Source organism: Mauremys mutica, chromosome 1 (genome assembly GCF_020497125.1).
Source record: "Mauremys mutica isolate MM-2020 ecotype Southern chromosome 1, ASM2049712v1, whole genome shotgun sequence".
Classification (NCBI taxonomy): domain Eukaryota; kingdom Metazoa; phylum Chordata; order Testudines; family Geoemydidae; genus Mauremys; species Mauremys mutica.
In genome coordinates this window covers 44,243,953-44,253,785 of record NC_059072.1, presented here as the reverse complement: position 1 = coordinate 44,253,785, position 9,833 = coordinate 44,243,953, and the positions used below count along the sequence as shown (strand labels likewise).

Genomic DNA, 9,833 nt, shown 5'->3' with positions numbered 1-9,833 from the left:
TGTGTGTTTTATTTAGTGGATGTTCTTATTAGGGGGGGAGGAATATGTTGTGTATTTGGTTGTCATGGGTTTTGTTACTATGGCAACTGAGTTAGACTATTAAGGGATAGCTCAGCCGGTTTCAACCGGCTGAGTGAGCTCTCTGTTTCTGTAAATAAAATGGAGGTTTTGGTTAGCTGTCTGCTCTCTGGCCTCAAGTGATTGCTTCCTACACCGGCTGCCCCTAGGACATAACAGCTACCCTGCTTCAGAAGAGTGGGGTGGAGGATAAACACCTTAAAGATTGGGAAGTGCTTTGGGATCTGCTGATTGAAAGGGCTATATAAGTAATAGGCAATAGTGCTTACATTGAAACCACTGGGCTTTGTCACACTATTATATACACCGGGGAATGCCTGCAGGATCCCTACAAGTGTGGGTGATAGGCAGTGCTTAATTTGGAATGAAAGAGGTGCCGGGGCTCAAACAATTATTTTACTTTCACAACTGATGCCACAAGCCCAGAGGTGCCGGGGCTATGAACTGCCAAGCCTAGAGGTGCCGGGGCTCAGGCTTAGCAAGCCCCGGCACAAATTAAGCACAGGTGGCAGGGTTTGAGGGTTGTTAAACTAGCTGCTGGGCAGGTGGCTGCAGTGCAGGGGTGGCCTAGGCGCCCCTTTCTGGGGTGTGCAGCCCAGCTGAAGTTAGCAGGGCTTGCAAGGCTCTGTGGGGTGCATTTTTAGAATGGCGCTAACCCTCGCTGCCCCTGCCAAGTCAGACACCCGGACGCTGCTTTGGCTCGCGACGAACTTTCCCCTGGCCTGAAGGGGCAAATCCCCATCCCGCAGACGTGCGGCCGGGGAGAGACACACACACTGGGGGCCTCCCCCAGCCGCCTCTACACTGCCGGGCGCGCGCCCCCGCCCTCACACGCAGGGGCGGGCGGGCGGGCTCGCGCCTTCTCTCGCCCTCTCTCCCCAGCGCCCATCAGGCAGCTCCGCCGCTGCCGGGTGAATGGGAGCCGCAGGCTGGAGAGCGCGAGCGAAAGTCCCAGAGATGCAGCACCAAGTCTGGCCCTGCTAGCTTCCCCCGCCAGGCATTAAGCCCCGTTCCCCCACCCCCTCCTTTTCCTCCTCCTCCTCCGCGACTGGGAAGCGTTTAAAAGGCGAGGCTGGAGACTCACAAGCCATTCCCCCAGTGAGGCGAGGTGCAGCTGCCTGGGGACAGAGAGCCACAGAGAGAAGGGGACCAGGACGATTTGGAAATGCTAATTCTAGGGCGCTTGCTTGCTTGCACCCAGCTGCTCTGCGTCCTCCGAGCGGGTGAGTGAGATTTGCATGCAATAATAAGAGGGGGGGGGGTTAAAACCAACTTTGCGCCTCTGGGAGCCCTAACTGTGCTCTGGCTAGTGCTATTCCCGACCAGAGCCTCCTTTACTTTCACACCACGGAAACATGCTGTCAACATCATGGACGGGAATGTTTCTTTCCTCCCTCCAGCTGCTGCTGCTGGGCTCCATGGATGCAAGCTCCAGTCATGCCCCCACCAGCAGAGACAGGCTGCTCTGGCTGGGCTCGCTCACAATCCCACCCACGCCCTGGCCTGAAAAGTGGCATTTAACACCAAAAGCATTAGGTAAAGGGCTGTTTGCATTGCCATTAGCCAAGGAGCCAGGATCAGCCTCTTCTGAGGAGACTGTGTTCCAGCCATTCACTCCCACAGCCCGACAGGATGCACTCACATGAAAATTTATCACATATGAAATGAGAGAGAGATCTACAATTCAAGGCAATTTAGGCAACAAGCATCAACTTGCCTGTACAGTACATTAGATGTTCGATTTTATTTTAGCCAGCAGCCTGTTTAGGCAATTAACATTTTTAAGAGTATCAATGAATGGTGCCAAATCTCAGTCTAAAAAGAAGACAGTTAGCCAATAGCTGATTAAGTCAGTCATTGCTCTAAAATGAGTAAGATATTGATGTCTTTAAAGGCAAAAATACATTAGTCCGTATACTAACGTTTCACCCTTACTGAACACACTATTGGTATTCTGATTTTAGCAGGACCACTTACATAACCAAATTAATTTTAAACACATTCAGATTCGTGCAGAGTGTATCGTGAGAATCCTGCAATTTCCTTTCTATCATTCGAAAGCAGATATTAAAGGAATAGTTAACTTATATTATTAGAAGTGTTGTCTTAAGCACTTTGTCATATATATTAAAATAAAAACGTTTTTAAATCATGAAATTTTATATTGTATATTATGTTTGTTGTGATGTTATTAGCTCCTGCCAAAACACTGCAAAATATTGGTTAAGTTTCACATACTTATGTGAAAATAAGATCTTCAGTCATTGTCATCTGTCCACAAAACCAGTTTTATAGTAGAGCTCTCTTGTTAAAGTAGATATTAACCTACATTTTTCATCCAATAGGTGGTGCTGCTTCTGGCACATTAAATCTTTATAAACAAAGATCAGTGTCATGTGCTAACGGTGCAATCAATTTCACTGTAGTTGAACTCCTCATACTGTAATTGTTTTGATTTGACAAATGAAAAAACTAATTTGAATTCCCTTTCCAAAAAGCTTATTGGAAGTGGTTGAATTGTAAATTTGATGGGTGCAACTGACCTTTAATTAAAAATATTTCAGTTGTTATAAAGACATTCTTAACTTTTGATAGGCACTATTCAAATTTTAATTCTAAAATGTTAATTCTAAAAATCTTAGTTATTCTAAAATAAAATATAAATGAATAGACCATTACACTTTTCTGGTAGTAACGTGTGGCAACGTATGAACTAGCAAAATATAATTGATGATTTTTATAACATCTTTTATATATTCCTAACTTATTTCCTAATAGTAATGAAAATTCCTATTTTAAAATTTAAATTAAGATCTATTTATCTGTATGTGTAAATATGGGTGTATGCTGTTATGACACAATGTATATGATATAGAAACATAATTACATTTCTGACAGAAGTGCAATGTTACTGGAGTTCACATTAACCTGCAAGTAAGACGTAGTCATGCCTGCACATGACCACTCTAGGGAAATAGAACTCTCTAGGGAAATAGAAATTCTTGTTGGTTAAACATTTGTTGTACTTCCTTTTGTGTTGTGGTAGAAATAAGGTGTTTGTTTATAATGTAACTTTCTAACAGTGTACTTGTGTGACTATGCTGTACTCCTAAATACAAAAGAACTGCCAATACTAGAAACCATTTTTTTTCCAATCATACATCAGGTATAATACCAGCTGCTACTTCATTTTTCTCCCTTGACAGATTCACTATTGTTTTCAAAACTGACCTGGAGGGGTCACCCTTCTTAGAGGTGATGGATGATTTGGTCTCAATGGTAGCTCATTCTGAGGACTGATGAGCCAGACTGCGTAGCTTGTTGAATGATGTGATTGTTCCCATGAATGAATACACTGTACAGGATATTAGACTGATTTTAATCAGATTTCATTTGAATATCTTCTTCCCTCTGCCTGCAACCCAGAATACTTCTACTCTATCACTCTTTGCCTGTAAGATTAAAGATGTTTTAGATTTTGTTATAATTTAGTTTTGCTTTCTCACAATAAAGAATTGAATCATTGGGTTTAGTGAATTTTATACGTACTAGGGTTTTTTGAACTGGGTTAGTGGTTACCATTCATTCTGGTATCCAGAACCAGCGCCAGTTTATTTTGTGAATGGAATGTTGCTGTAGAGCAGGGGTCTCAAACTCAAATGACCCCGAGGGCCGCATGAGGACTAGTGCATTGGCCCGAGGGCCGCATCACTGACACGCCCCCTTGCTGCCCCTGGCCCCACCCCCAATCCACCCCTTCCATGAGGCCCCGCCCCTGCCCTGTCTCTTCTCCACCTCCTCCCCTAAGCGCGCGCAGTTTTAATAAATATATACACTCAGTAATGCACCTCACTCAAAGGACAAAACACGCACTTAGATTTACTGCCTAAGGCTCTGGGAGGGAGTTTGGGTGGGGGAGGGGGTCTGGATGCAGGCTCTGTGCTCGATGCAGGCTCCAGGCTGCGGCAGGGGGTGGGGGTGCAGGCTTTGGGACGGAGTTTGGGGATAGGAGGGAGTGCAGGGGTGAGGGCTGTGGGGCTGAGGGCGAGGGGTACATGATGCAGGAGGGGGCTCAGGGTTAGGGAAGAGGGTTGGGCTGTGGGGTGAGGGCTGTGGATGAGGGGTTCATGATGCGAGGGGGCTCAGGGCTAGGGAAGAGGGTTGGGCTGTGGGGTGAGGGCTGTGGATGAGGGGTTCATGATGTGGGGGCGCTCAGGGCTGGGGCAGAGGATTAGGGTGCGGGGGGAATGAGGGCTCTGGCTGGGGCTGAGGGTTTGGGGTTGGAGAGGCTCAGGGTAAGGGAAGCCTGCCTTGCCAGTACTGGCGGAGGGCAGGCACTAGGACCCTGCACCCTAATCCTCAGCCCCAGCCAGAGCCCTCATCCCCCCCACACCCTAATCCTCTGCCCCAGCCCTGAGCGCCCCCACATCATGAACCCCTCATCCCCCCGCACCCTAATCCTCTGCCCCAGCCCTGAGCGCTTCCCTTCCCCCCCGCCCGGCCCCGGCGGGTCCCGCTTCCCTTCCCCCGGCCGGCCCCGGTGGGTCCCGCTTTCCCCCCCCCTTTACCCGAGCGCGTCTCCGGCGGTCCCGCTCAGAGCCGCGTGGTGAGGGGGCGGGGCTGGGAGCTCCACGCCGAGCGCAGCGCTCAGCCCAGAGCTCCTAGCCCCGCCCCCTCCCCACGCGGCTCGGATCGGGGCGGGGCTCAGGCGCTCGGACGGAGACTCGGCGCTCTATGCGCCGAGGCTCCAGGAGAGGGGCGGAGGCGGGAGCCTCCGCTTTTTTCTTGGGGGCCCCTGCGGAGCTCCCCTGGGGAGCTCCGCGGGCCGCAGGGAAGAGCTCCGCGGGCCGCATGCGGCCCGCGGGCCGCATGTTTGAGACCCCTGCTGTAGAGCATGGTAGACTGTATCTTCATCACGAAGGCTGTGCACGTTGTTTCAAGAGTCTATTGTTTTATCCTCAGGGAGATACAGAGAACTTCCTTGAAAACCTACTGTGTTTTACAGATCCAACCTGATTTGCATGTAATTTCAAAAAAATATAGTGGAGTTCCCAGTTTGCCACTATCTTACAGTGATATCCTCTCATGTTTCAAGGGAAGTCTACTCTGGGGTCCAGTTCTACTTTGGAGTTTTGCCATGGACTTCAATGGGAGCAGTATGAGGCACTTAATCTATGAAAAATACATAAAGCCCGGCTCTCCCCACCCAAGAGAAAAACTCATAGGAGGGGAACAGGAGGGAAGAAAACTCAAAGGCTAAATTGTTCCTTTGGGAGCGAGTAGAGGGCAGGGGTTTCATCTGCTGTATTACTGGACAAATTATAATGGCCTGATTCTGATGCCCTTACTTAGGGATGAATAATACCCTATTCCACAAGTCATCCCACTGAAGTCAGTTAAAGAACTGAAATCACTGGGACTCCTTATGCGATAAGGTTTTATTCAAATAGTACCAATTACTTCAATTCTTCAATGACGCTACTTGTGGAGCATGATGCTATTCATCTGGGATCCTTATGGGTACTAGAATCTGGCACTATATGACTATATGCAAACATTATTCTATAATCAGAATAAAGATTTCCTAGTAAATTCTTGTTTTTATTATGAAAAAATTAAGTGTTGCACATCATTCCGCATTGGTTGTGGCATTTTTACCATGAACAAAAAATCATTGACGCTGTTTGTAATTGCATTTATTCAGCTAATTCACTCTCATTTCAAGTCTGCTCTGACTTACCGACACATCCGAACTCAATGAGCTGTAAGATTTTGCAGAATTTGTCCCATTCTGTCTTATGGAAAAATCATAGTGTCTTCCAGTGTCCAGATTTAGGTATAAATAATTGAAGAGGAGAAAATGTTTTAAAAACCAGAAAGGCATTTTAACAAATTGTATTATGAAGAGTGATTCATTTTGAGTTAAAGTGACTTAAATATTCAGATGAACTTAACATGTTGCAGATTGCTTTGTGATTCTCTATGCCCTCCTTTTACTTGTGAAAATTTACAGATGGTTTCCCTAAACTATATTAAAAAATCACTTGGAATGTAGCTCATCTATACTTTGCTATTATTAAATTCCACTCTCTACCCAACCCTCGACCCCTCAAAACCCAATAAGCAAATCTTCCAATTAGTAAATTATCCCTTTGTTTTCATTATGTGCAATGCATTGCTCAGTTTTAGTTCAGTCTGTAGCATCAGAATAACAAGCCATTATCAATATAGAAAAGAGCACTTTTTTCTAAATAATTCATTTTGTGTTATTCTACTGACTTCAAGGGGTTTATTTCCAAAGCTGAGTGGTGGAGGTACAGTACAAGCAATTATCTCATTACAAATAAGAGCGTTGTGAATGCACCTGCTGTGCTGTACTTTGATATGTACCCCTAATAATTAACAATTAATGAATGTGCAAACATGAAAGCCTTGGATCAAGTATGCTTTTATGATCTTTATGGACTCAATCATACATCATGTGCATATTTACAACCTCATTTGGAGTCAGTATGACTTGGACTATGTAAAGAATACAGAATCAGGCCCTATTGCCCAGCTTAAATTTCTTATACTGATATTTTTTTTTGTCTCTCATATTAACTTTGATGTATTTTATACTAGATGATATCGCAGTGGACATTTTATTATTAACTCTGCTTTACACTTAAGATGGTGCACGTTTCCTATTACATGCTTTCTATGGTTACATTTAGTTAAGCAGAATAAAAAAGATAAAACATAAACATAAATTTAAAGGGAATTTTATTTTTAACCATCTATTTGTGGCTGTATTATATTTGATTTTATATATTTGTGTACCAAAAAGACATTATACATATACACACTTTGAAATGTGAATGTATCTACATATACAGTATTATATTGATTGATTATACTTATAAAAGTAGATCTGAAAAGTTATGCAGAAGTTACTGAGAATGTTTTTAATGAAACTTTAAATGGCTTAAGTGCAAACCAATATTTATGCTGTACACTATTTGTGGGTGTGATATAAAAGGTAGCTGGCACAGTAATTTTTCCCACTTTTAATGCAATGTAAAAGCAAAGTTTTCAAAGCTATGCTAGGCAGTACTACTTAAGCTTGTTTAAATGTATTTTTGTTACTTAATTCCTGAAGAAAAACATAATTTATATAAAAATTATGTGGAGATAGCTGAAATATTCTGAATATAATCAAATTAGGAATTAGTACATTAACATGCAACTATATGTATTGCCTATTTTTCATATGTATTGCCTATTCTCCAATTTAACGTTATTTTCCTCATTTCTTGTGTTCATTATTTAAGTGGCCACTTCCCACTATGACTCCTCTAATTAGTAATTTAAGGGTGAGCAGATTCTGTTCTTTTGCTGACCATTCAATTCCTCATCAAATGGGCAGTGCTCCTCAATATTCCCCCTGGGGTTTGGAAGTCTGAGTTAGTTCCGGAATCCATGTCTCCCAGTTAATAGCTTGATTCTTACAGCTTCATGCACCATTTTATGTTGCTTTTCAGTACGAGGCATCCTTTTGGCTATTCAATAAGCTTTTTTCCCTATAAAGACAAAAGTCACCTTTTTGTATACATGTCAAGGGTTCCGCATTCGAAAAATAAATTGCCAGGAAAAGAGGGCTTGCAGTATTAAATAAGAAAAACATGCAAATCAACTAACTGCAAAAGAGGCAATTTTCCAAAAGAGGCTGGTGTTGTGACACTTGGCCCCAGCAAGTTCTTGAGGTTCTGTTGGTGGCACCGTATTTTTGTCATATTTTGCCAGTTTAATGGGGTCAGGCCTGATGTAATATTTGGATAGGAGACTTCTAAGGACAATCCAGGCACTATATGAAATAGTGTGGGTGATTTTTGGATGCAACATTTCTCCCAACACTTCCAACTGGATCTTGTATCTTTTTCACTTCCCAGACTAAACTTTTATTTAGATTTGCTGTGCTCTATCAGAAATAGTCATATTTTACCCCAGAAGTAGATACATTCCATTGTTGATTGAACAGATTTCTGTATAGGCCAAATTCAAAAGTCCTTTATCAGGCAAAATTCAAACTGACTTTTAAAAGATTTTTGTCTAAGTAAGGACTTCAAATTTTTTGAATTCATCAAATCCAGTGGCACTATCTAACTGTCAAATCATTCTCTTTTGAATGTTTCACACGTTAGGAAATATGGAAATTGCTTATTATCCACTTTTTCTAGCTTCTGATAGTGACCGGTCATTAGGGTTGCCAACTTTCTACTCACACAAAACCGAACACCCTTGCCCCACCCCTCCTTCGAGACCCCACCCCTTCTCCAAGGCCACATCCCTGCTCACTCCATCCCCCCTCCCTCTGTTGCTTGCTCTTCCCACCCTCACTCACTCCCTCATTTTCACCAGGCTGGCTCAGGGGATTGTGCGGGAGGGGTTGAGGGCTCAGCTGGGGATGCGGGCTCTGGGGTGGGACTGGGGGTGAAGGGTTTGGGGTGCAGGACAGGGCTCCAGTCTGGGGGGTGGGGCTGAGGGATTCAGAATGTGGGAGGGGGCTGTAGGTTGAGGCAGGGGGTTGGGGTGTGGGAGGGGGTGCAGGCTTTGGGCTGGGGGTGCAGGGTCTGGGGTGGGACCAGGGATGAGGGGTTTGGGGTGCAGGCTTATCTCGGGCAGCTCCCGGTCAGCGGCACCCTGGAAGCGACCAGCAGCAGGCCCGGCGAGGGGGCCAAGAGCCTCCGTGCACTGCCCCTGCCCACCCACAGGCACCATCCCTCCTAGCTCCCATACAATGGGAGTGTGGAGCCGGTGCTCAGGTGGGGGCAGCTCGCAGAGTCCCGTGACCCCCCTCCCCTCCCGCATAGGAGCCGGACCTGCTGGTCACTTCCGGGATGCAGTGTAGTGCCAGGATAGGTAGGGACTAACCTGCCTTAGACACACAGCACTGCCAAACGGACTTTTAATGGTCTGGTTTGTGGTGCTGACCGGAGCCACCAGGGTCCCTTTTCAACTGGGTGTTCAGTTGAAAACCAGACACCTGGCTACCCTACCAGTCATACACATGATTTTCTGTGTAAATATCATGGTTTATTAATGTCAGGTATCAGAGGGGTAGCCATGTTAGTCTGGATGTGTAAAAAGCATGCATCTGATGAAGTGGGTATTCACCCATGAAAGCTTATGGTCCAATACTTCTGTTAGTCTATAAGGTGCCACAGGACTCTTTGTCACTTATTAATGTCAGGTTTACCATGTATCCTTTCAATTTTGCTTTACAAAATTACCTCCTACCTTGAAAGCATGCTAAAGAACAAGGTATTTCTTTACATTTATAGATGTTAATCATACCTGAAAAATTCCCTATGTAAAATTGAAATATGACATTTGGGAATCTTAATTTAGGATTCGAATCTAGGGGTACAATCCTCCAACTGATCTTCATTCCAAATTCCCATTTCAGGTTCAACCCCATAAAGATAAAGAAATTATTTGGCATTCCTGCAAACTAGTTTGGAGTTAGAAAACAATCCTTTTCAATCAAATGGATGATTCTAACGTACAAAATTCTCTGTGCATTTATATATGTCATTGTGAGGGGCATATTGCTATTGCATATTGCTATGGATTGCTATTGCTCCATACCCAGTCGTCATACTCTCAATACATATCTTATCTTTGTAAAATATTTAAGGATACCTTCCAAACAAAAAACACTACAACAAAATTCAATGGTATTTTTATTTTTGCTATTGCAACTGTTGCATCAT

The 9,833-nt window shown here is 44.3% G+C and overlaps 1 protein-coding gene across 1 annotated transcript in view; it reads left to right on the top strand.

Annotated features, from left to right (window-relative positions):
• Nucleotides 1-870: 870 nt before the first annotated feature.
• PTPRZ1 (protein tyrosine phosphatase receptor type Z1) overlaps nt 871-9,833 on the top strand; it is a 202,398-nt gene continuing 193,435 nt past the window's right edge. Inside the window, exon 1 of the mRNA XM_045002201.1 lies at nt 871-1,301. Within this exon, the coding sequence (XP_044858136.1) occupies nt 1,244-1,301 (58 nt within the window). The 5' untranslated portion in view covers nt 871-1,243. The remainder of the gene's footprint in view (nt 1,302-9,833) is intronic.